Genomic DNA, 26,207 nt, shown 5'->3' on the forward strand with positions numbered 1-26,207 from the left:
ATAAATTAACAGTAATCAGAGAGAGAGAGAGACACAGAGAGAGAGAGAGAGAGAGAGAGAGACACAGAGAGAGAGATGCAGGTAATAACAGTAGCTTACAACAACATTATTGAAAGTAATAATATTACAGTTCTGGCTACTGTGGTACAATATGTTGAAAGTATGTAGTGTTACTCTGTGTATGGTGTGTGGCGACTGGCGAGTGTTACTCTGTGTACATGGAAGTGCCGCCGGCTTATTAGTTGTAATAACGCATTATCCGCTGGGAGGCGACCGAAGTTACGCACTATAGCTTTAATATGTGATTAGTTTGTCCAGCATTTAAATTTTGAACGCTGAACACACAAAAGGTCTATTTCCAACTGTGTTGTGAAAATGAAAGCTTTGTTAAATTGTGAGACACATAACTAAAATCTTTAAATTTTCAGCCTTCACAAAAAACTCATTGTGCCTTCAAATTTTAATTCTCTTATTAATGCACAGTAACACAGACACAGCTGTAAACTTCCTCTTGCAGCAATGTCCCATAAAGATGACTTTGTTTCCACTCTTTATGTGAGCTGTCTCTTCTATTTACTGTCTGTCTCTTTTTCTTCCAGCCAGCATGGTCTCTCCTGATAAGGGCAAGCGGACCACCCTAACCCCCTCTGGCCCCTCCAGTGGCACGGCCTTGCTTGGTCCTAGCCTTCTGGACTGCAACTCCCATGACTCCTTTCAGTCCCGTGGCCTTCCTGATGTGGCAGAAGTAAGTTGAGTCCTTTCTCATTAAGGGATATGTAAATGCAAAAAATGTTGGTTTGAAAGAATTACTTCATGCCCCAATTGTATGAGAGTTATGCACTCAAAGCCATGTTGAGGCAAAAATTACAAAAAACTGAGAACATTCTTGATTAATTGGAGTAAAAGGGGGACACTTTTAAATCCAGGTCTCATTTATTCAGTTGAATGCTCAAGAGTTGGATGAGAAGATTGATACTACTCTCACGTAAATATGAAGCTACATTCGACTTATTTCAGCATAAAGACTGGAAATGGGGAAACAAAATCCCTTAAACTATTCCTTAAAATTCCAGATTTCCCGGGAAATAAAGGGATACTAATCAATGCTGTTGTACAGACCGTTGACATTACTGTTGTACACTGAAAACGGGTTGGTTGTGCTCGCAGATGGACTCTCAGCTTGCTTGTATGATGAGTGAGAGCAGTGTCGACTACATCGCTCGCTTCAATGACCTGGCTCAGGAGCTGGCTGTGACCGAGCCCTCCATCCCACCGCCATGAGGAAGAGAGGACCTGGCTCCTATGACCTACAGCCATCTGGAGGACATGAGTTTGCGCTGTCTAGACTGTCGCAACGCTGTCCCCTCTACTTTGATGAGAAGACGGCTGTGGAGAAAGACCGAACCCCCCTCCCTTAAAGCCATCCCTGCCCTGTTTGTAAAAGTGCAATAATAACAGTGACCATTGTTCAAAGCGAGTTCGGAACTTGTTGGTTTCACTGAACTGTTCTTTTAAGTTGAAATACCCTTTAAAAACAAACACTTTAGAAAAACAAATGCGTTTACAAAACACAACCTCATGTACAGGAAAATACTATGCCATATCTGAACAAAATATTTTCACTGATCTTTTATGTCTCTTCCTGCTCTTTGTGTGTTTGTCCGTCTTCTACTCTCTCAGATTAACCCCATAAAATGTGTAAATCCGCCAAAATGTGCAGCTGGTGGCAAACGGCTGCTGGAGGGTGATGTTGACAGTAATGGCAGTGAGAAAAGAGGTTGAATGTGGTGAGATGCTTGTTCCTATTCAGTTGCTATTGTGGCCTCAGTTGCAAAAGTAGAGCAAGACACAGCAGGGCAGGTAGGAGTAAAATCCTTTGATTCTGCCCTCCATTTCACGCGCTCTTGAATCAGTTCAGGTTTTATCGGTCGCATTTTAGGAACATAGCCTGCCATGTTTTTTTGGAATCAGGTTTGTCATTTCTTACAGTCCATTGTCACATGCAAAATGGCAGCTTTTGTTGGTTTATCTTCATTTGGCAGTAGCTCTGCAGCTATGATAATCTGCAGCCATGATCCTCAATGTGTTTGCTGAAATCACGATGGAGTTCAGTGTCCATCGCCAGTTGCTTCATGCAGTTTTCATCACTTTAAACATATGTTGAGATGATAATACTGATGCAATGGCCTTGAATTAACTAACTATTTTAAAGGGCCTTGTCACAATAGTTAGGAGTATTTTCACTCAACTACTGTGACAAATAACATTGCATATTTAGTCTTGCTTGTATCTCGAAGTCCTCAGTAGTTCAAACACAGAGGCAAGTTGAGCTGTTTTCAATGAAGGACTAAACACAAGCACTATTAAAGGGTACCTTGGTGGGCAGTTTTTTTTTAAAATTGGTCCAGTGTTGAGCGAGAGGGCTGCAGTGTAACCACTCGGGGCAATTATGCTCTCAATTTTTTGTCACTAACAGGCTCACATTATTATTCTTAGTGTCTGAGAACATTATGGCGAGAGTCCCTACAGAGGTAGACCTTTTAGTTAAAGACTAAAATCCTTTTTGTTTAATCAGAAACAGCCCAGAAATCTCTATCGCCATACCCACCAGACTCCATTTAAATAAACAGTCATTTTAAGTGTGTATCAAGTCAGCATGTTTTCACATGTAAGAGGGTGAATTAAGGGTTTATTTCAACCAAACCAGAGTTAGGGATTATTGGAACAGTGGAAAGGCAAACCAAGACGGCTTTTTTGAGTTTTATTTTGTTTCTGTCGTCTTTTCATAAAGTGTGTTTTACCATGATAAAATTAGTGTCTTGTGGTTTTGGCTATGATGATTTCTGTGCTGTTTTTGGTTAAACAAAAAGGTATTTCTACATGAGTATCCTTTTCGTAATGTTGTCATACACTTAGAATAACAATCTGAGCCTGTCAGTGGCAAAAACAAGCACTTGTAATGGATTGATTGAGGGTGCACATGCCCCAAGTGGTTAGATTGCAGTCTGTTTTGCTGCTGCTTGCTGCAGACCTCTCATTCAATACTGGACCTGTTTCTTAGGCAAAAAAATATGAGTAAATACCAAAGTTAGTCTTTAACCCACAGGCCTAATGTGACCAACCACATACTCATCTTCACTGACAGACTGAAATTATTCATGCCATGGGTACCATTCAAAGTTCCCAGTAGTGTTACACTCCGCTTCAACTTTGCAAGAGCAAGCAGTCAGAAGTTTCTAATGAAATCAAACACTAAAGAGCCATAGTTGACACTCTTATTTTTAAATTGTGTGTCACTCTTAAATCACTAGTAGAAGCTTCTGATTGGTTGTGCTCAAAACATAACTTACCATTGAACATTGTACTGATACCAGATGCTAGCCAAAACACTGTGGCTAATGTCCACATGATTGGCTGAACATGTTCACCATCCCTTTAACATAAGCCTGCTCTCTATGTGGTGGAGTTAAAGGTTAATGAATGCTTTTAAGTGCTTTCTCTTAATTTCCCCATGTAGTTTCACCATTGCGATGTACACAATACACACACGTACCATGTGAAGTTCAGACTGATTTTCGATCGATTTCAATTAACCAGCATCCTCAATATGCAGTATTGTGACACATTTTGTCTCATCAACATGTTTAACTTCATCTCTGAGTGTATATTGTAGGAGAACTCTCGTTGTCATTCCACCAATGAGATTAAAAATGTTTGTCTCCTTCAAGCACCTTGAGGGCTTTGACTCTACAGTGTAAAAGCTCTTGTGATGTTAAGTCATTTGTGAAAAGGCTTCATCTTCTCACACTAGATACAATGAAGATGGTTCTTCATAAGGAATAAACGGCAGGTTTGTGTTTGAATCTGGCATGTTATTTTTTTGTTGAAGGATTTATTTGTACAAATGTCTATTCCAGTATTCACTGCGCTTTTGTAACATAAATTGTTATTTGGACTATTTATTGTTAACATTTCAGAAAAGGTGTTTTTTTTTGTTTGTTTAACTTAATATTAAGATGACAACTAAAAAGGAAAAACCTGTTTAAAGTTTTCAGTTTGTAAAAGGTGTTTTTATTCCGTGTATAAAGATAGTTATAAAAACCTGCTTGTCTGTTGTATTCATTGTGTGTGCTTTGTGGTAAAACCTGTTTAAATGCAAACTTTAACACAGATAGTATGTGGCCTGTAAGTTGTTACTAACAGTTTCAGGTTTGTCAGCTTTTCCAAAGAGAGCTGATTGTTTCTCTGCTGACTCCATGCCGAATCCTGGACTGTTAAAGAACATAAAATCTCACTCGTCAAACCAAAATATAGGGGGGTTGTGATGTTACTCATCTGGGCTGAAATTAAATTATACAACATTTGAAAATGGTAAGTAATAAGCAATATTTCCTCACCCTACATGTATTAAAAGCACTTTGTTTCGAGGGACATTTACAGTGGTGTTCTGTCTGCCATATGGCACAGGTGACCCAGAAACAACATGTCAGGTGCTGTACCACATCTCCAAGAAAGACATGATCGTTGCTTTTCTTAACCATAATGTGTTGTATTCTGTCTGCAACTGTGGCTAGATCCTCTGCCAAAACAGCATACATAGTACTTTTATCAGATCCTGCAGTTTGGTACATTCATATACTTGTTCACACTGTTTAGACGGGCAGCAGTTCAGTGTGATGTTTGCAAATTATATCTCATCTGTGATACTTCAGGTTTATAAGGGTGGTTATCATGACTTGGAAAACCAGAAGACATTGAGACAGTAGTAGCAGTAGTGCTCTAACATGGACAACAATATTTCTCTGACCTGATAGAATCACAAATCAAACATTAAAGCTGGAGTATAGAACTTTTGTCTACCCCCTCTTGGACAAATTGCATTTTGGTGTTTGGGCAACATTGTTCTTGAAACTTTCATGCCAATAAAGCCCTTTGAATTGAACTGAAATTACACACACATTGTGGACGCCTGCATGTGATCATAGACTGTATAAAAAAAATGACAATATTTACATGAAAGCGAGGGTTGGATTTGACTCATAGACTGTGGTGATGCCTCGCAAACACCCTGTCACTCAAAGCGGCCACACTCTTAATTATGCATAACTTTAAACCTTAATAAAATGTAAACAGGTGAGTTATATAAAAATGTATCTCCCGTACAGTTGCCATGAATGTCTAAATTAGCTAAAAAGACCAAAACCATTTTTTGTACCAGGCTGAAAACATGGTTATTTTTGCTGTAAAGTTGGGCATTTTAACATGGGAGTCTATGGGGATTGACTCTTGCCATTAGAGTAACTGCAGTTTTTGGCACTTCCAGTTGGCTTTATTTTTCAGCCCCGGAGATGCCTCCTACTTCTGACAAATGCTAGTTTATTTTTCTTCTGGAGCATCTACTTCAGAAACTTTTCTTGGACACTTCTTGGGATTTTCCTTCATACTTGTACCTTATGCTCCATCGAAATGGTCTCCCTTCCCTTCCTGCCTCCTTCAGCTCTGGCTGGTTAATGTAAAACACTTCCAGTGCACCAGCACTTTCCATTGGAGAGTCACCGAAGACATCCCAACTCCAGTATACTTGAAAATACAGACAGTTTTCCCTGGCGGCGATAGGCTTAATCTGCATGGTGTGAACTCGTCTGGCAAGGGCTTAAATGTATGTTCATTTACATGTAAAAGTCCTGCACTTTAGCTTTAGTTCTTGCGCAAATAGATAACAGATGGGCATTTTATTTGGTAACCAAATTTATGTTAAAGAGCCAATTTGAAAAACAGCATCACATGCTTACGTCTTTACTGCACAGCTTTGAGTCTTGTTAGTAATGTACAGTTTCTAAAGGTGATTTTGAAAATAAAGTTAAAAAATAAAGTTTGAAATGGCTGAACAACATGTCTTGCTAACCTGTTCAATCACAAACATTGGTCAAAACAATAGAAAACACTCATAGGTGCTGTTACAACATACAGGTGTCTAATTTGTGTTACTGAAGAGTTGCATGTATTCACACCTCCTGTCCATTTGGCCTCCATGTGAAGCAGTCAGTTTTATGCTTTGGTCCATGTGAGCCTCGTGGGTCCTCACCAGCTGCTGCATCACTCATCTTTAGGTTTCTGCTCCTTGCGAGCGCGAGAGGACATGAGTTTGAAGAAGAGCGCAGGCCACAGTGTACGAAGGTAGATGGCCAGATGGGGCAGAGGTCCTGCCAAAATAACGTCTTTGCTCCTCTGACGGACAGCCTTCAGAACAGCCTGAGCCACATGCCCGGGGTCCCGACCCATTGCTGTGGTTTTATCCAAAACTGTATATAGTGTTGTACAAACAAGAAACAACGACTATTTTTAGCTTTTTTATGTCTCTCTTTCCATCATCGTTTATATCTCATCTTAACGTCTTCTCATGTGTACAGTGCATATTTGTAACACTGACATTGTCTTATTGTTAGTGTAAACACACACTTGTTTTACTGCCTCACCTCCATACTTAGAGCCGTCTCCTGTGACAGCATTGACCGACAGGCTGGTTCGGATGTACCCAGGACTGATCACAGTTACTGGAATCCCGTAGCGCTCAATCTCGGCGCGTAAGCAGTCGAAGTAGGCCTGGGTGGCGTGCTTAGAGGCTGCATCTAAAGTTCAAAGTGTGCACAAACCAAAATCCTGCTTCAATTCCAATCAGCCGCATAGACTGAACAAAAATCTCTTGGGTATTTGTTTGGTTAAATCAATTGAGTAAAGACAACTTACAAGCTGATCTGTAAGGAATGGCTATCTTGCCCTGGACACTGCTGATGACAACGATGTGGCCACTGCGCCGTTGAACCATGGAGGGCAGGAGAGCTGTGAAGGAGGAGAGAAGAAAGAGAAACAGCTGACTGATGTACAATATGGTGCTTCCTCTCATAGGAAATCTGAAACTAAATTTAGTTCTGTTATGTTAATGCCTCAACCAGTTCCCTTTCCTTTTTAAAGTCAAGATCCTTTAAATAACTTCTCTATGGTTTGGCTTCTTTGTGTATCTATAAACTACAGCATGACTCCTCAGATCTGGCAACCAAAGGCACTGCTCACTAACCTTGAGTAAGAGCAATGGGCCCAAAGTAATTTGTTTCCATAACATCCCGCTGAACTGACAGGTGGGTATCCAGTATGTTGCCACGATAACTGATTCCAGCGTTATTGATGAGGACATCCACTTGGCCGTAACATTTCAGGATCTCCTCTGCAGCTCTTTCCACTGTGTTTGTGTCAGACAGGTCGAAGATGACAGTGCTGGGAGTGTAAGTCTGGTGAATTAACAAAACAGAATAGTTACCATCTGTCTGCGCGAGTATTCATGCTGTTTCAAATCTTTCTTAGAGTTTGAATAATGGCTGACACACAGAGTTGAGAAAAAAACATTTCCCTTCCCATGTGGAAGTGTTGGGTTCTTGTAAAAGGAGTGGTAATAGTGATATTGATAATGCAGCAAAAATGTTACCCTAATTTTTGACCAGAGCTACTTTTTTAGAGAAGACAAGTACCTTCCATTTACCTTGAAATAGTTGTTTTGAGAGACAATTTTACATAACAGACGTTATTTAGTCATACACTGGCATTAGAGATTTGATTGTCGTAATACTTTAATTTCTAACTTTGAAACAACACCTTGAGAAATACTGATAATGGGAACCATTTTGATACCAAGGGGAAAAACTGACATTGAGGGTTTACGATTTAAAATTTGATTGAAAGGTAGATATAACAAGGCTATAACATGACACCGACAGCTTTTCTTTTCTTTGTTAGCAGCAGAGCACAGCAAAATGACTGTAGTAAACATTAACAATATGAGAGAGCCAGAAAGCACAGATCATATTGGTATATCGATACTATGTAAAATGAGTTTTAGAACCATTTCAAATATTCAGAATTGATGTGGATCGTTAAATTGATATTTTGACAACACAATTAGAGACACAGAGCAGGGAACTGTGGTGCGATAATAGCGCAATAGTGGCTTAAATGGTCTCAGAACCTGACGCTGCTTGGTCTTTGGTTGTGTCTGACTATGTGGAAGTGCGTGTGTATACACCTGCCGCTGCGAGCCTGTTGAACTTGCTGTAAGCTCCTGGACCACCTGCTGCAGGCGGCGTGCATCTCGTCCACACAGCACAAGCCGTGCACCTGCAGCGTGAAAGACCCGTGCACACTCTGCAACACAAAAATCATACCTCTGTTAAATGGTGAATATCAAAACCAGGGTAGGTTAGCACATGCACCACAACACTGACACATGTAAGTGTACATTATCTTACTATTAAATTACCCAACAGGAATGAACTGTTTCATATCAGTGTAACTTCTACATAAAAGCTGAAGAGAAGAAGAAATGATCAGGGGGCTGACCTTTCCCCAGTCCAGAGCTGGCCCCTGTGATGACCACCACAGCATCCTGCAGAGCAGCTCCTGATCTGAGGCGGACAAGTATCCGATAAAGAAGCAAGAGTCCCGCACTTGCTAAGATCATCTGAAGCACTCCTCCTCCCATGATGCGCTCCATGTCTGACAATCACCCTACCTGCTCCACACACGCTACCTGCAGACACAAGATCAAAAATTATAGCTATGAACATTTTATTTCCAACTGAAACTATTCATTTATTGTATTACAACATTTAAATTCATTTCTCCTGTACAGAGAAGTACACCAACAGACCCAAGGGTCTGTTTAAAGGGACAGTTCACCCCAAAATCAAAGATACACATTTTCCTCTTACCTGCAGCACTATTTCTCAATCTAGATTGTTTAGGTGTGGGTTTTGGTGTGAGATATCGGCTGTAAAGACGTCTGCCTTCTCTTGAATATAATTGAACTAGATGGAACAAGCTTGCTTCTGCATGGTGCTGAGTACGATCTAGTTTTATTATATTACAGAGAAGGCAGGCACCTCAACGGCTGATATCTCCAACACTTCACAACTCACACCAAAACATCTATATTTATAAAAAGCACCACATGATAAGAAGGAAAATGTTTATTTTTGATTTGGGGGTGAACTGTCCCTTTAAAACAGAACATTTTCATCCAATATATCTCTGTAAGATATCAAATGAACCCCACTTTATTTTGGCATCAAGCCACAGGTGACTCCTGTGCTCCATCAGTGATACTAAATAATTTATTAGTTGATCAATGATAAAAGATATCAAATAACTTTTGCAGCTATTAGATATTAAATCAAATGCCAAAGTTTTGGATGGACGCTGGGATTTTATTGGCTGAACTTCAGAATAAGTGAGTAATTTCAATTTCATAATTTTTGACAGCTTGCAGGCTAAATGATTTGGGGCTGATCATTTAAAAGATAATGGATATACAATATATTTGACAAGGAAAACAAGTCCTTGTTGCAGCGCTAGAATTCAATTCATAAACAACTACCATATTTGGATGGAAAATATATAACATTAAAAACAACACCAACAAGGGGATTAAAACAAACCACAGTGTGACCTTGAGGTGTGTGCTCTGTAATCTCTCAAGCCCCCATGCCAAAGGGATGGGAATGTTTTAATGTCCCCTGCATTTAGCTAAGCCTCTTCCACTTGTCCAGTCTCCAAAGCACAACACAAACAACCAGCATGGCAACAGTTACATGTACTGGCATAGAATGAGCACACATACATACTCAACCAGATGAAATGACAAAATTTAGCAAAGATATTAGGAATTTCTTTTAAAGGAGGAAAATAGAGACAATATACAGAAACTAATATGGCATTTGTCAGTTTAGAGTCCCTTGTACTAAAGTAACAGTAGCAAGGTTTGCATATTCTCTACATTTAGAAGAAGGCAATACTCTCCAAATCCTCAGTGTGTGCTGATTTTTCTTTTAACAAGTAATTTTATCAATTGGATACTGAACACCCAAGTAAAATGGGACACTGTGTGAAGACAGCATGCATAATTCTTGTGTGTGTTCTTCTAGGTCTGTCCTTGCAGCTGTACACATTAGTGATTGTGAGCACAATGACAACAGCATCTGATATGAAATTTACTTTATATTTACACCACCACAAACTTCCCAAATTAGATCATCTGATTTGAATGTATTTTGGAGCACCATGCTGTATAGATTATATTTCTTAAAAGGATATGGTGCTTTTCTTGAAACCACTGTAATTCCTGAAACTAAAATCTGTTGTCTGTTGTCAGTGCATCAACAGGCACATTTAATGAGGCATACCTGGTTTATTAACAATATTAATAAAGTCAACATTCATCCTCCTCAGCAGCACACAATATAAAACAGGTAAGATGTCAAAACTTAAACTTTCAAATGACAGTGAGCTTGGCATGCACTGCACAGGGAGGCTCGTCGTGTGTTACGATGAAGTTAAATGATTGGGGATGCTAATGCTAACGTTAGCTCACTTCCACACCACATTGTTATAAAAGATAAACTCATATACACTAATATTAGTGTTTAGTTAGAGCCATAGACTGTTAAAGCTCACCTGGGTTTGTCCTGCTGCACAACACAGCAGCGTGAGCCTGTGTTATGAGCAGTTCCGGGCTCGTCTGACAAGGACCCGACGACCGGAGGATGTTTCATGAGGGGCTACCGGCGGTTAACCGCATGGTATTCTGGGAGTTGAAGTTTAGTACGCCGGTAGGCTGACTGAGCGAGCATTACTGGGCTCAAGTGCCAAATTTATGTCTGTCAGACACAAATTCTTTGTCCAGTGTGAATTTTCTGTAGTACATAAGCAGCCAAATAAACCTATAGAGCTTTATGTTTATTTTAAACCTAAGACAAGAGTTTAATTATTTAATTCCGTCTTAAAACAATTTAGGAATGGCTAGGCTTTTTCAAGAGCAGACAAGGTCTGACAACAGTATTATTATTACTTTAATATTTATATGGGATAATAGAGGCATGACTAAAAACAACAAACATCAGTATGTCAATTATTTGGCTACCCTCCATTACTGTGAACTATCTGGTTTGGGTCCATGATTGAAACTCTGGATAAACTCTCAAATTTAGAGCAGTGGTTCCCAACTGGTCCGGATTTCTTCTTTGTCATTACTTCAAGGTCCATACAGTTTAACACATTCACTGTTATACTTGTGTTTGGCCATGTCCTCAAGCAATATTTTTCAATTAGTCACTTAATCTGCATCAGAAAATGATACTTCAAAATGAAAGGTCTGTGCCAGAAATTTACTGTACTTCAAAATAAAGTGTGTTTTTTACAATCTTGAAAAGCTTGCGAGTCACTTGCGGTCCATTTAGAATGGGGCCCGGGACCCACCAGTTGGGAATGATTGATCTGGAGTGTGCAGCATATCAGGAGAATCTTGGGCATCCTAAAAAGTTGTGGAGAGACAAAGACTGAGTAACAAACAGAGATGGGGCGAGCTGTTACCACGACTGTCAGAGGCTCACATCAAGGGTGCCCAAAACTTGGAGGGACAAAATTGAAACTTAATGGTGGGCCACAGGCCAACAGCAAATACTTGTTGTATTGTATTAAGATGCAAAATGGTACTAGGATACCAAGTTCCCTTAATTGAAATGCCTTTTGCTCATGTGCCACTTTCTCTGCCTCTCATATTTTTAATATTTAAAGAGAGTTTTTACTCCCCACAAAAATCAGCATAAATAGTATGCAGGGGCATAGTATGCAGGGGCAGCCGCGAGAGTAATGTATTACAATTAAAAATATACTTTTTTTTTCATTAGAAACATCTGGCAGGCTAAACTGAACCTTATTGTAGTCCAACTTTGGCTTGCAGGCCCCACTTAAGGCAGCCCTGACTTACATATTATGATGACTGTGGCAATCTTTAGTCTCCAGACCCAGCAGCTCTACCTTAAAATGGTTGACAAGCAGCTATCAATCAGCCCAACTTGTGTCAGCAGCGGATCAGCTGACAGATGATTAGCTTGCTCTGGCCACAAATCAGCAAACTAATGAGTTTGTATCAGGTCATCCTCTGAGCACTCATCGCTCTGCCTCAGGGCTGCTTTCTCCCCATATCAGTTCTGTTTATCCCATGTAAATATACGTGGTGGGTGTAAATGGCATTGGAAGTTTTGCATACTCTTCGTGGATAAATGCTTTTTATTTCAGCCAGTTGTAAAATGAGTGAGAAATGCAAAAGCAGGAACCAAAGAGCTGGGAAAAGTTTGCAATGTGAATCTCCAGGAAAAAGCTAACAGCTTGGGTCAGTCTCTGTTGCCTGATGTGCTACTTTCATACACTGTGTACACATTTACTGAGTTAAAAACAAAAGCAACTTGTTTTAAGCTTTGGGACACAGATGGCGATTATCACTGTTCACAGTTTAGCATTTCTGTGAGCAACTCCTTGCAGGCACGTCACTGTCCTTTTCATCTAGTGTTGTATGTGTTGTAGATTCCCTGTTCATGTAAAAACAAATTGACAAAATATTGTTAAAGCAAAACTTTTACATTTTTGTGATAGACTGGTACCCAACAATCACAGCTGTCTGTTAGCATATTATGTGATCACACTACTTACTAAAACACCACCAGTTTTCAAACCTTGCATTATTTTTTACAATTTATTTGATACAATATTTGATGGAGCTTTAAGGGATTTACACAAAATTCTTCAGGAAACTTCATGAACAGGTTTTAATTTGCTCAAATCTTGCTGGCAAAGACAGCCCTTATTCTGCTTGTAATGGAAATTTAAATAAGATGTATTTTTTTATCAGTGACCCTGATACCATCACTCTTGGTACTCAACTTATTCATATCTGAATTCCACTTAATCATATAATTATTGCAGGTCTCATTGTATCATAACTCATCTTTCACTTTGTCTGTACTTTTACCTTCCCTGGGACCCAAAATTTTAAAGCCGCTGATCTCTAATCAGCAACTCTTAACAAGCACCATTGGATGAACATATACAAGAAAACTATGAATTCATAATTTGCTGTATAATTGTTATCTTTAGTGTCAAATCATGTTTACATTTTAATTTCACTTATGAGGGTTTGGCTTGATGTCAATGTAATATACATTATTAGAAGCACGTGTGAAATGTGACTCTCCAAAAGTTAGTAGTTTTGTAGTGTTTCAAAGGAGGACATTGAGCCACAGCATTGTCACATAAGATCTTTCTTGCACTCTTTTAAACAAGAATATCTACATGAACAAGACACAATCTCAAATAAGTTGCAGCTACTTGCTCTTTTATGGACATGATGTAGAATCCATTTAATGAAAAAAAGTAAAATAAAATACAGAAAAGTTAGTTTGAAATATCCTAATGTTTAATGAAGGGTGATGTACTGATCAGCAAGAAAGGGGTACAGTAAAACTACGAGGGAAGGGGGAAACAGCTCGGTACTCAAAACATGTCGGTCCGTTTCGACTGCAATACAATTCAATCCAGAGGAACTGCTGTCGTACCCTTGTGCACTTGCTTGTTGTGTGTCAAGGATGCAGGTGGAGGGCGCAGGGGAGGAGGCGCAAGGGTACTACGGAGATAAGTGTGCTGTTGTTGTCACATAGAAGTAAAGGAAATGCAAGGGATAAAACAATTCCTTCTAGTTTTAACTATATCCCTCTGATCAAAGTTCAAAATGGAAGCACCCATCACATGTGTGGAGCTAACTGCTGGGCCTGATCATGACTTCCACTTTTCTTACATTTGGGGGTGGATAGGTTCTGTTTTTTTGTTTGTTTTTTCCTTTTTTCTGTTGGTTCTTAAACCCTCTTCAGAGTGCACTCATACCGCATAAAGTTCATAGATCTTCTTGGCGCAATACGCCAGGGCAGCCAGTGCTATCGTATTATGGAGTCTCTTTCTGTGGATGTCATCCCTGCGTACCAATACCACGGGCGTCGAGGAGGTGAGTGTATGCAGGGGCAGCCGCGAGAGTTTTTGGCTGTCATATTCCACCTGGTACTTGCAGCAGGGGTCAAATTGCCATGAAATCCCGTAGAGGGCAGCACAGGCCACACTGAGGGCACCAGCGGGCAATGCCACATAGCGCGAGTATTCAACGGGTAGTGAAAGTGGCGTCAGGAGGCAAGCAGCGCCTGACAACACGGCCGTCTTGTGCAGGCAGTTGCCCACTGTAATCCAACGGGCCGTTTCATCTCCGATGCGTGTGGGCTCAATGACAATGTATTTATACTGGGCCTCCAGTGCCTGCTCCAGCTCATACTCAAACTGGTCCTGCGCATTCTCCCCATTGTAGATCTCGTGCACAATGTAGCAGTCTGTCGCCGCCATCACTCCCCTGTTCGGAAACAGAAAAACCAGCAAGGAGCATTGAGAGAAAGGATAGAGAATGGAGTAACTAGACTCGGTACTTTTAAGACTGGTTTGCCTACATTTTTACATCGAACTGCCCATTTTCATGGACCTAAGAATATTTTTTGTCTGGAATAGTTCATTCCCAGCTAGTTATTTTACACAAATTGTTTCTAAACTGAAATTCCACAAGGCTTACCAAATCACAACATGTATGTGTAGATCAGCAAAAGCATTTAAACCAATGACAGGTGAAGTGAATAACATTGATCATCTCGTTACAATGCAATGTTCTGCTGGCATTCACGTAGATTCCACTTAACAAGCACCACCCACACAAACACCTTTGTAGATCAAGTAACCCCCCCTCACGGCAATGGCACTCCTAAATGGCAGTGCCCGGGGGACAATGTGGGACAGCGGGACAATGTGCCATGATACACTAAAAAAGAGCCCAGGGAGTCAACCTGGCCTCCAAATTCCCCAGATTCCAATCCAATCAAGCATCTGTGGGACGTGCTGGTACGCAAAAGGTCTTGTGTCCATTCCTTGGCAGGTCAGAGCCAAGTCTGATCCATGGTGGGGTTTCTGACCTGTCAAGGTGTGGACACAGGACCTCTAGGGGGTGTCTTGTGGTGTCTGGCACCAGGAAATTTGCAGCGGATCCTTTTGAGTCCGGTGGGTTGCAAGTTGATGTACCCTCATGTCCCACGAATGCTTGATCAGACTGGGATATGGGGAAACTGGAGACCAGGTTCACACCTTGAGCTCTTTGTCACATTCCTTGGGCCATTCCTGAGCAGTTTTTGTGGGGTGGCATGGCACATTGTCCTGAAGGGGGAGGGGGCACTGCCATCTGGGAGTGATTTTACCATGAGAGGGTTTATAAAAATATACATGTTACTCCCATTACTAACATGTCATCTGAAACATTCATACATGAATTTTCTATTTGTTTTCAGTTACAAAGTAAAAGTAACATAGCCTACAATCAGTTACAATTTCCATGACCAAAAACCTGAAAGCATTTGTTAACATGGTACATTCTAGATAAAAAAAGTTTAGTTAATAAAATGGTGTTAGAGAATGTAAGCACATTTTTACAACATTATGAGGCTCACTTCAATTCATATTCCTGTGTACTACATGTAAATCAACATGTGGATATCCATTACTTCAAATGCCCTCAGGTTGCATTGGTAACTTTGTCCCATATTGTTTTACATAAATTCATAAAATGTGAAAGAAACCAAATGGTGATCACACATTTTCAGATCTTAAGCGCTTTCAACGCAATACTTTGTTTGACTAACAGCCCAAAACCACCAAAGCGTGAAATGTGAAATGACACATAAAATTATATATTTGGGAATCTGTAACTAACAACTTTTATTTATTTTTTTCAATCTTGACAAATAAATTACGACCAATAACTACTTTCCATCTGGATGATTAATCGACTAATATTTTCTGTAAATGTATAATTTTCCAGTTATTGGTAGATTAACTTGACATACGACCAACACGTATATTTGAATCAATGTCAACACTCCGAGGCCTTCCAGTAAATTTTGACAGCATGGCAAACAGACCCTAACGACAACCTAGATAGACAATCAGCTTATTCGGCTTCAAAGACAGCGGGACATTGGCTAAAGGAGTACTTGATAACTGTGGAAATAATTTAAGGACCACAGTGCAAGGGACATAATGTACAGAGCGTCGGTTAGATAACCCGCTCGCATGGTAAAAAAGTTGGAGGACTGACCGGCTAAGTTGAGGACCGTTTTACTTTCAAAACAGGTCGACAAACATAGCGAACAACACTGTTAGCTCAACCACAATTATGTAGCGTGTATACAGTGGCGAATCACACCAGCATCCGACCCTACGGACGGTTAAACGTAACTTTTCCCACGGTTAATCGGCTGCTGAGAAATAACCAAAACATCACATGAGCTGCTAGTTTGTTTCCTTGCTAACGTTAGCTAGCTGTACACGTTAGCCTGCTAATGTTAGCTAACCCTGGGATAAAATTCCGACCTGTCGTGTTGGCATTTCACTTTAAGTCCCGAACGATATGCGTGTTCGGGATCTGGTGAATGGCGACATCGACAAAAGGATGTATCATATTAAAATACTTTCGTTAAATGGCTTAGATGTGGAGTAACTGACCTCTCCCTGCTTACTGGGACACCGCGCCTCCTTCCCAGCGACGCCATGTTGGAGATACAACCGTGATTGCAGTTGACGTATAGAGCGCAAAGCCTTCTGGGTAATGTAGTGTGTCTACGCAGACGACGCATCACTTCGACGACACGCGGACTACTATTCCCATAATGCTATACAGCATGAGTACCTGCCTTTACGTATTTTATAATAGCGCATAGAAGTTTGAGAGGTCAGACCACATTCTAAATAAATCTAACACAGTTGACGAAGGTATTTAATATATAACGATTAGTCAAGTAACTATTTTAAAACTGTGCATTAAATAAATACAGTAGCCATTTAGATATCTAAATCGTCAATTGCACATATAGATTGCATGCATCGGTTACAACATATACAGTATGTGACATAGTGATACAGTGTCCCAACCATCTGGCTCTGTTAAAAGATTTGTAGTTGAATCTGTGTTTTGTACTCACCCATATTGTGCTCTGCGTGCTCTGTCTCTGTGTCCCCGTGCGCGAGCACGGGCTCCCTGTCCGCGTGCTGTAACCTGAGGCGCTTTGGATGTAACAACTATAATGGCTACGTTCAGGAATGTGCGATCAGCTGAAACCAAATGCTGCGCCTGTGACAAAAAGTATAAGAGCTTCATAATCGAGGAGGCTAAATGATGCATGCATGGCGAATCAATGCAAATCAAACCGGCGTTATAAAGCTGTGATATTTGAATGATGTTTAACCATGGTTGCTCGACCTGTCATGTCCCCCCTAGAACCTCTAATTTTCAATATGCGATCAAGAAACCTTTCACCTGATGTCTGCTTTAAGACATGTTTATTTGAATCTTATGTTGATTTATTTATTGGATCAGATAGTCTTGATTTAAATTGTAGAGTATAGTTGTTCAGGCAAAGCTTTTTATTTATACTATGTGCTCTGAACATGCTGATATATTTTATCAACTAAAAAGAACTGGGGTGAGATAATATATGTTTATATTCCTCAATGTTAGATATCTAACAGACACTGATATCAATACACAGCTCTAGTCCTTTATTACACACTCGAATACGCCTATAAAATAACTATCAATGAAAAGTTTTTGATTAAAGAACTTAACCTGCCCCAGACTCCCAGAGACATGACAGAGGACATGACCTCAGTGTCCTCAGTAGTAGCCATGGCCCTGGTTGTAGACCTAAATCACTTTCACTGACACCAACACTTGGCCATTCAAGACTCTTGATTTAAGAGAACTTTGGGTATCAATATGGGTTTATAGCCTACATGTTTGTGTTTTGAGTTTATAGTTTATCAGCGATACCTCATTTCACTTAGATCACTTCTTCTTGGTCTTCTTAAGGAATGAGGAGATGTTCTGTAGTTAATGAGAGTCCTAAAGACTCAGCTGGGTTTCGGCTGAACTGCCATGCTTTCAAATGGGAGACAAGCAGGCAGATTTCTTTCCATCTCACCCATTTTAGGGCGCTCACCCTTGCATTGTTAACAGCACACCATGTGACACAGAGCTCAGGTAATTCTTAGAAGTGTCACTAGATGGCGCCAACATTCTTCCGTTTTTCTTAAAATTAGTAGCGTCTGTTGCAGGATGTTATTAGAATTGTTTGTCATGTTTTTCTGGTTTGGTTTTTGTATTAAATGTGTAGAGTTTTGCAAAATTAGCTTACAGTTTCAAAGACAGTGCCTAAACAATCAGAAAAAATGTTTTATGCGTTTATTATAGTATCTTTAAAGTTACCATTACATATATACATAGTTTAAAGCTGTATGTACTTAAGTATCTCTGATTGTCCATGCACTACTTATGCAATGCATTAATCAGACAGGATAAAAACAATGGTGTAATGGAGGGTTGTAATGGAGGGTATACACAGGTACAGAATATACCCACCTCTTTTTCTGTCCTGTTTACAGTATACCCAGTATCAGCCCAAAAGACACCGGAACAAATAAGTGAGTGTAACCACTTTCTCCTTGGTAATCTACCCATCTACCTATCAGTACACCCACCTCATCAACTACCACTACACAACGAAATAATAGCGCTCTGAGGTGGACATCAAGATATTTTCCAAATGTTGAAACGAGCGGCACAGTCCCCTTTTAGGCACTTAAGAGAATAATAATCCACACTTTATCCAATCTGTGCTCACCTGTGATTTAAAAGATTACTGTACTACCATGAGATTAAAATCTGTTCATTGTATGACTACTGGAAAAACATGATTGCTTTATAGCCACACTACAAGAAACTTGCACTGTAGTAAACAGCTCAGTTGCACCCTGACTAAAATATACCACGCACTAGTATCTTATCTTTTCTTTAGAATTAGGCGTATGCACACCTTTCCCTGTTTTGGTATAAATACATACTTTGACACTGATAATGTGATTAGTATTGTTTTATTTATTTATAGACAACAAGAAAATGGAAAAAAAACACAGCACAAAACAATATAACAAGAATTGGTACATTTTGGTAGAGCCACCTGCTCAAAAGTGTTAAATCAGACATTTGTTTTCTCTCAAGAAAACACACAAATGGAAACACACACACACACACACACACACACACACACACACACACACACACACACACACACACACAAATGAAACAAAACCTTGGCCTATCAATAGGTGAGTGTGTCACCTAAAGTAAAGATTCACAAAGGGAAAGTGGCTTCCTGCAATTACCTCTAAGTGATTAAAGCAGATAAAAGGAGTCTGCCTTGCATGTTGATGTGTCCTGCCAGAGCGTGTTGAGTAACCTGAGGTATTTTTCTCCTCAACACTGAAGATTGTCGACAGCAAAAGCTCCCAAAGAGCCAAAAAGGGAAACTACAGTAAACCTTTTTTTTTTTCAGTAAAATTTTTCTTTCGTGACGACCTTTACCATTTGGACATGAGCTGGTGAAAGCAGCCTTGTGAATACAAGAAGAAAAACAACAACAAAACAGATCAAATGACAAGAGAAAAGAAGTGTAACCTTCGGCCATCCAGTGTCATTTTCCTGATAGACAGAACAAAGGACAGTGGACACCACAGAATGTAAATGCCCTGAATGTAACAGTGCTGATTTTGAAATGCTGGTTTGAGCAGAGATATTTATCCATATCCACACTTAGATGTCTGACAAGCTTCAGACCCAATTTATCACAGGTGTCCGTAATATTTGACAGTTATAATGACGAAAATAATGAGTTTTGTCTCCAGAGTTAGACTCAGTTTGTCTTCTTTGGTTTACAAATCCCTGCACCTTTGACTAATCAATTCATGACCCCACTAATCAACAGTACATTTCTGTTACTGGTATGAACAGAAGTGGCTAGAGTTATGCTGGAACCAAACTGAGTTTGGAAAAATAAATGTCTCCAAAATGCAGATTATATTTTTCAAAAATTACCCATTACCCACCAAATTCATGCCTATACCTCCTCGCAATCACCTAAAAAATACCTCTTTTGAGTAGCTTGACAAAGATGCGTTTAGCATTCACAGTCTACCAAAAAAGTAATTCAGCCCTCAGAAACACTATTTCTGAGAGGAAGGGAAAGCAAATTAAAAAAAAAAATACAGCAAAACAATATCAAAAAGGGGGCTGAAATATAAAAGTCATTGCTGTTTGATTATCAGTGAAGCCGTCATTGCTTCCTTCCAAACTATCATGGAGAAAGACACCTGGGTCGGTCATCTTGCAGCGCTGCTCACAACCAGTGAGTCTAAAGGAGGACAGGAAATTTGCAACGTAAGATTTGACTCACATCTGTTCTCAATACAGGCTTAAAACCTTGCTTCCAGTCAGTGATGGGTCTGTATCCTGAATTTTTCTTTCTGAGGTAACACGCTTCAGCTTTGGTTAGTTTATTTGCTCATGTTTTAACAAGTACTGGCCAGCTGATTCACTTCCTGTTTGTGGTGAGTGTGTATCCCCGTGTTACTGACCCGTAGACCCAACGTTCAGCTCACGGACGTCTTTGCCGCGAGATCAGTTGTCTCTGGAGTCACTCAGAGTCACGTTTAACAATGCCTAGAAGGTCCTTTGTTGTATGTCAGCCTGTAACTCCAATGCATGATGCCACACAGTACTTAACTCCTTGGGAGTCTCTGTCTCCTCGCCTTCTCTGTTGCAGCCATGTGGGGTCATTGATAAATATGTTCAAAGTATTGAGGCTGAGGATTCTCTTTGACGTATTTCTGAATGTACCAGCAGGTCAAGTGGGCTTTCAGATCCTCTTCCACCACAAAATCCATGGCTGCCTGCCATCACAGAAGCATAAAATCGTATCAAAACAGTTCTGACAGGCATCTTATCAGACAGCTTTTAATATGGACATTTTGGTCATTGACTTTAATATTTGAGAAATTCAACTTCATGTGGTGTTCTTCAGTTTTTTATAAGTGGTAAAATCACCAGTGAAGTCGTTAAAATAAGGTACTATTTCTCTTACTCCTCTCTTAATACAGTAAGATGAGTCTTCAGCTTATCATTAGTGTAATTTGGATTCATGTGCAGACAATGCAGTTCACAATAAACGGTCTATACATTTTTTGGGTTTGTTTTTTATATGTCATAATTTATATGGTCAAAAGATTACAGACTGAGCCTTTAAGAAATGAACAGAGAGAAACACTCTCTTCTCTTGAGATCATGATAGATGTAAATAACCAGTGCTTATGAGTTTTACCTTGGCAAGGTGCTTGGCTATTCCTCTTCCTCTGTAAGCATCTGGAACTTCAGTGTGTTGCAAGTCCACTGTCTTCTTCCCAACATATTCATACAGAAGAACTGCTCGATCATGAGATCCTGAGGGTAGGCAGAAGTCATAGGTCTCTGTTGTGTTAAAGGTATTCTATTCTTATTTCTTTTCTTTAATTATAGGCTACTTTTTGTAAACAGTATCACCAGCGAAAGTAAAAACCAACCCCAGATTGACCTCGTTATATTTGTGTTTTTAGTTTCTTTTTTGCTGCTGTGTCTGTGATTTTTGCAGCTTCCTCTTGCATGCGTGCTGCTTCTGATATGCCCCCTGGGTGCTACCTTATTATAGAGTCCCAGCCTCATCTGCACACTGTTGCCAGGAATGTCCAGAACATAACACAATAAGAAGAAACTAGGAAAATTCAGGCAGAGGGCTGAGTCTCTGCAGATAAATACACTGCCACACACTAGTGGATTGTAAGTGATGATTGAGAGGGATTATTTTTGTATGAATCTATACATTGTTTTTCAGGAAAATCCTGCTCAGTATACCTTTAAGTTTGTCTCCACCCAACCTAGTTTCCTACAGCTTTCCAAAAGTAACCTGACCCCACCTTTGTAGGAGATACTGACAATACATGATAATAATACATAAGCGGGCAACTGTCTGTGTTTGAGGACAAAACTTACAGAGAAGATTAATTAATACTGCTGCTCACTGCTATCACAACAAACAAAGACTTCTACCTCATGTATGCAACACAATCTCATGCTGGTTTAACTATGGAGCTATGACATTTAAATCTGAGTACCAGACTGCAAGTGAAGTTACCGATCAAGTTGTAGTAGCTTGCAATATACATATAACACTGCAACATGGCTGCTCGATAAGTAAATGAGCATTCAGTCTACTTAAAACAAAAGAGTCACTGGTTTGATACCATGTGATGTGCTGCAGACAATGTTTGTGGATAGGGTTAATAGCTGGGTGGAGAGAAACAGACGTGATAAAGATCTTCATTCAGGGAAAAATGGCTTCCACCTTTATGCTGTAAACACATCTCACATATCTGAATTCATACATGACAACAACTTACAATGAGTTTTAAACTTACCAAACGATATATATATCATTTTGTCAACACTGGCTTTTATTTAAACGTTCAAAAATGACTGCCTAAACCCATATGGGTGTAACTAATATAATACAGATCTTCATTAATCAAGGAAATTAAGATGATGGGTGTTTTAAGCATAACTGATAACAAATAAGGAGAGGAACTATGTTGTTGTACAGGAACTTCACTAATGATTGATATTTACTGACGCCTATTAAATTGTCTTTTGTGATGGATGCTATTAAAGGTTGCCTATTTGCTTTCAGGAATGGAATGATGAAAATGTTTCCGAAAAACAAGCTGCTGAAGTTACAAGTCAAGGAAGTCAGCAGCTTTGACCAGGAGGCAGTGTCGTCTGTTCAACTCCTGACACGAAATAATATCCGAATAAAGACGTGACATCTGCTCTGAGTGAAACGACAAACACCTCTGTGTCTGAAATGGCAGCTGGAGTTATCAATGAGGACACGGCGACGATGCTGGCAGCGAGAAAAGCGACACCAACCGCTGAGCTAACGTTAGCCAGCTAGCATGCTAATGTTTCCATGTTGAACTTACCATTTAGTCTTATCACAAACTGCCGACGCTTTTTGTCGTGCTCCACTTGGATCTGAGAGTTGTTTGCGTCGAAGACATTTGCCTGTGCTGCCTGTGCTGCCTGTGCCATAGTAGCTTTGTACAGTTGACGATGGCTTCTTTGCTATCCTGCAGCGATGCTAACCAGAAATGGCTAACTTAGTTAAAATGATGAACGGCCAAAGCAAAACACTCCATCCAACGAAATCAGCTGTGAGGTCACGTGACAGCCAGCCAATCAGCGCCGGTGTTGTCAGCGAGGAGGAAACAGTGCAGAACAGATGTGAAAATTGAGATAACCTAAATATTAATGTGATAATATACACATAGTTTTAATAACAGACATTTTGCTGTATGTTACATAGAAATGTTGAAGCTGAAAACGTCGAACTTTGACATCGACCGCAAATGTTTCACATGCTGCATTTAGGTCACCTGGGAAAATAGAAGGTCTGTATAGGGTAATAGTAAACGTCGGCTATTTTAGGTTAGCAAAAGTGTGTTTAGTTAAAATGTTTTATGGGTTGAGATTTGGCATAAGAACCACCGATTTTGGGTGAAAATTAATTACTCATGGTCAGAAAATAAAATACCTCTGCCAAATGATTAATTTTAGTGTGCCTATTAAAGGCAACTTGTCTCTCAGTTTGTAAAATCTAGTTTTGGCAGTTGAAGTTAACTAGAACTCAAAGCTACAATGTGCCAACTGTACCCATGGTACTATTAAATAACATCTCATATCCATTTTGGAAAGCCTTGGCGGTTTAACACCTCTTGTAAAACCCTCAGCCAGAAACCTCAGCATCATTTTTGACCAGGACTTGAACTTTGAACTTCATGTAAAAGAAAAAAGTGGTCCAGACATGTTTTTATCATTTGAGAAACATAGCCAAAGTCAGGTCTTTTATCTCAGCCACAGATTTGGAGAAACTCATCCATGCTTTTATTTCTTCACGCCTCGACTATCGTAATAGCTTATATACCTGTCTCAGCCAGAAATCATTTCACCATCTACAGTTAGTACAAAATGCTGCAGCTCGGCTTTTAACTAGGTCTAAAAAATGTGACCACATCACCCCTGTTTTAGCATCCCTGCACTGGCTGCCTGTTCATTTTAGGATTGATTTTAAAATTCTTTTATTTGTTTTTAAGGCCAGACTTGGGCTAGCCCCTGCCTATATTTCAGACCTTTTATCCTCACACAAACCAGCTCGCAGTCTGAGATCCGCTGATAAGGCCCTGCTAGCTGTTCCAAGGTCTAGGCTGAAAACAAAAGGCGACAGGGCCTTTGCAATCAGGGCCCCTAGACTCTGGAACGATTTGCCTGAGGAAATCAGGTTTTCAGAGTCTGTTCCTCGTTTTACATCGCTCCTCAAGACACACTTTTACAGGAAGGCTTTTATGAAGTAATGTTTAAGTTGATGTAATGTTTAATTTGTATGTATTTTGTGTTGATATTGAGTGTGTGCTGATATTTTATGCTGTAAAGCACTTTGTTATTTATATTGAAAAGTGCTATACAAATAAAGTTATTATTATTATTATTATTATTATATCCGCCCGAGACCCAAACTTTTGTTTGGTATGCATTTTTAATCCGCCCGAGACCCAAACTTTTGTTTGGTATGCATTTTTAATTTGTCTTATCTATTTCAGATCAGTAGGACCTGATAAGTATAAAAAACTAAACAATGTCAACAATAATAATAATCAAACGAGAGGATAATAAAGTCCAAATGTCCTCAAACAAGAGGATAATAAAGTCCCAATGTCCTCAAATGAGACAACAATAAAGTCCCAATCAGTGACGGACTCAGGATGTTTGAAGGGCAAGGGCGAAAAGGAAAAAAGGGCACCTACTGCATGACATGGGGACAAGAGGGCAGCCAAAAGGGCACATCCACTCGTTTTCATCCAATAGGGTACATCGTCTTATTTTGATCACTCATGAGGGCAGCCAAAAGGGCACATCCAATCGTTTTTGTTAATCAAGAGGGCAGCCAAAAGGGCACATCAGCTCGTTTTCATCATTCAAGAGGGCAGCTGATAGGGCACATCCTCTCATTTTTGCCACTCAAGAGGGCACTTTAGCGCGGCGTTTTCAACCGAGAAACCCCCCCCCCCCCCGAGTCCATCAGTGGTCCCAATGTCTTCAAAAGAGTAATTCCTAATTAACAGTGTCTTAGCTTGTTACTGTTGCTAAAATTGGTCATATTTGCTGCCATATCACACTTCAAACGTTATTAATCATAAATAAACAAGTCATAAACAAGTTTCAACCATAAAATCCGATCAGCTTTTGGACCTTGTCCAGTTTTGTGTCTGGATCGGCTGCAGACTGACTTGGCAGAGATGGCTGCCATCTTGTTTTTACATGGATTAGTGTATTGTGTTCTTACTACCACTAGGTGGCACAAAAAAGTGTCCACGAATGAGGACAACAGTTATAAGTTAAGTAGTATGTAGTATAGACGGAATTGCTTTGTTGTTTACATTTACTTCCGGGTAGAAAACCGGCGCGTCAGTTGAATGAAGACGAGCGAGACGAACGAGAAGTAAGCTATATATATCATTTAGAATAATTTGATGTTTGTAAAGTCTATACAACCAATGATTGAACAGCTAACCGTTAGCTCAACTAATCTACGATAACCATGACTAATTACAAAAACATGCATACAGAAGTAGTAATGTTTGTTCAATCATTGGTTTATAGACTTTACAAATATCAAATTATTCTAAACAATGATATATATATAGCTTACCTCTCGTTCGTCTCGCTCGTCTTCATTCAACTGGTGTGCCCGTTTTCTACCCGGAAGTAAATGTAAACAACAAGGCGATTCCGTCTATAAGGTCAACTAAACCCAAAATATGATGTCATCATATGAGGAGACAGGGTCCCAGGAGGATATTAAACGTAGGAGCAATCAGACACCTTGTAACACCCTTTTAACATTTGTTACATTTCATTTTTATGCCATGTCATTTGGAATTGGAAAAAAGGAAAGAAATATTGCCTATGTAGTGTGTAAAATGTATTGCATGTATATTTTTCACAACACCAGTCTAACTTTAATCTGTAATGTTACCTGATACTACTAGATACAGCTAATTAGAATCAGTGCTGGATTGGGCCTACTAGTTACACTGTAAAAAATGTAGGCTAATAAGTAATGTAAAAATTTCAATTAATTCATCAAAATAATGTAACTTATTACATTTGATAACTTTTTGACAACATATGTTTTAAACTGAGCAATAAAGTTGAAAACTAGCCCATGGCAAAACAAGGCATTCCTGCACAGAAAAAAAGATGCAAAGCAACAGAG

General features: G+C 39.7%; 4 protein-coding genes across 5 annotated transcripts in view; 1 reads left to right on the forward strand and 3 right to left on the reverse strand.

The window, feature by feature from the left end:
* cramp1 (cramped chromatin regulator homolog 1) overlaps positions 1 to 5,644 on the forward strand; it is a 23,346-nt gene extending 17,702 nt beyond the window's left edge. For both annotated transcript variants that reach the window (XM_050068348.1, XM_050068347.1), the window contains exons 19-20: positions 600 to 745; positions 1,168 to 5,644. In XM_050068348.1, the coding sequence (XP_049924305.1) occupies positions 600 to 745; positions 1,168 to 1,281 (260 nt within the window). In that variant the 3' untranslated portion in view covers positions 1,282 to 5,644. The remainder of the gene's footprint in view (positions 1 to 599; positions 746 to 1,167) is intronic.
* A 136-nt stretch (positions 5,645 to 5,780) lies between these two features.
* On the reverse strand, positions 5,781 to 10,622 carry dhrs7b (dehydrogenase/reductase (SDR family) member 7B). The gene is made up of 7 exons (XM_050068349.1): positions 10,501 to 10,622; positions 8,389 to 8,578; positions 8,075 to 8,193; positions 7,076 to 7,286; positions 6,748 to 6,840; positions 6,477 to 6,629; positions 5,781 to 6,302 (listed from the first exon to the last, which is right to left on the reverse strand). The coding sequence occupies exons 2-7, from the start codon at positions 8,540 to 8,542 to the stop codon at positions 6,097 to 6,099; spliced, it is 936 nt and encodes a 311-aa protein (XP_049924306.1). The 5' UTR covers positions 8,543 to 8,578; positions 10,501 to 10,622; the 3' UTR covers positions 5,781 to 6,096.
* A 2,573-nt stretch (positions 10,623 to 13,195) lies between these two features.
* On the reverse strand, positions 13,196 to 16,565 carry tmem11 (transmembrane protein 11). Its single transcript, XM_050068351.1, has 2 exons — positions 16,462 to 16,565; positions 13,196 to 14,272 (listed from the first exon to the last, which is right to left on the reverse strand). Exons 1-2 carry the CDS (start codon positions 16,506 to 16,508, stop codon positions 13,756 to 13,758), a joined length of 564 nt encoding a protein of 187 aa, XP_049924308.1. The 5' UTR covers positions 16,509 to 16,565; the 3' UTR covers positions 13,196 to 13,755.
* A 2,301-nt stretch (positions 16,566 to 18,866) lies between these two features.
* natd1 (protein NATD1) lies at positions 18,867 to 23,067 on the reverse strand. Its single transcript, XM_050070065.1, has 3 exons — positions 22,858 to 23,067; positions 21,168 to 21,286; positions 18,867 to 20,739 (listed from the first exon to the last, which is right to left on the reverse strand). The coding sequence occupies exons 1-3, from the start codon at positions 22,964 to 22,966 to the stop codon at positions 20,623 to 20,625; spliced, it is 345 nt and encodes a 114-aa protein (XP_049926022.1). The 5' UTR covers positions 22,967 to 23,067; the 3' UTR covers positions 18,867 to 20,622.
* Positions 23,068 to 26,207: the final 3,140 nt, after the last annotated feature.

Source organism: Epinephelus moara, chromosome 18 (assembly GCF_006386435.1).
Source record: "Epinephelus moara isolate mb chromosome 18, YSFRI_EMoa_1.0, whole genome shotgun sequence".
Classification (NCBI taxonomy): domain Eukaryota; kingdom Metazoa; phylum Chordata; class Actinopteri; order Perciformes; family Serranidae; genus Epinephelus; species Epinephelus moara.

Coding starts and splice junctions, on each gene's coding strand:
- tmem11 (XM_050068351.1), bottom strand. CDS start 16,508: ATGGCGTCGCTGGGAAGGAGGCGCGGTGTCCCAGTAAGCAGGGAGAG. Junction 14,273..16,461: donor GTCCCAGTAAGCAGGGAGAG/GTCAGTTACTCC, acceptor GTTTCCGAACAG/GGGAGTGATGGCGGCGACAG.
- dhrs7b (XM_050068349.1), bottom strand. CDS start 8,542: ATGGAGCGCATCATGGGAGGAGGAGTGCTTCAGATGATCTTAGCAAGT. Junction 7,287..8,074: donor CAACAGGCTCGCAGCGGCAG/GTGTATACACAC, acceptor TTAATTCACCAG/ACTTACACTCCCAGCACTGT. Junction 6,841..7,075: donor GCCCATTGCTCTTACTCAAG/GTTAGTGAGCAG, acceptor CCTCCTTCACAG/CTCTCCTGCCCTCCATGGTT.
- natd1 (XM_050070065.1), bottom strand. CDS start 22,966: ATGGCACAGGCAGCACAGGCAGCACAGGCAAATGTCTTCGACGCAAAC. Junction 21,287..22,857: donor GTTTGTGATAAGACTAAATG/GTAAGTTCAACA, acceptor GCCTACCCTCAG/GATCTCATGATCGAGCAGTT. Junction 20,740..21,167: donor TAGCCAAGCACCTTGCCAAG/GTAAAACTCATA, acceptor CTGTGATGGCAG/GCAGCCATGGATTTTGTGGT.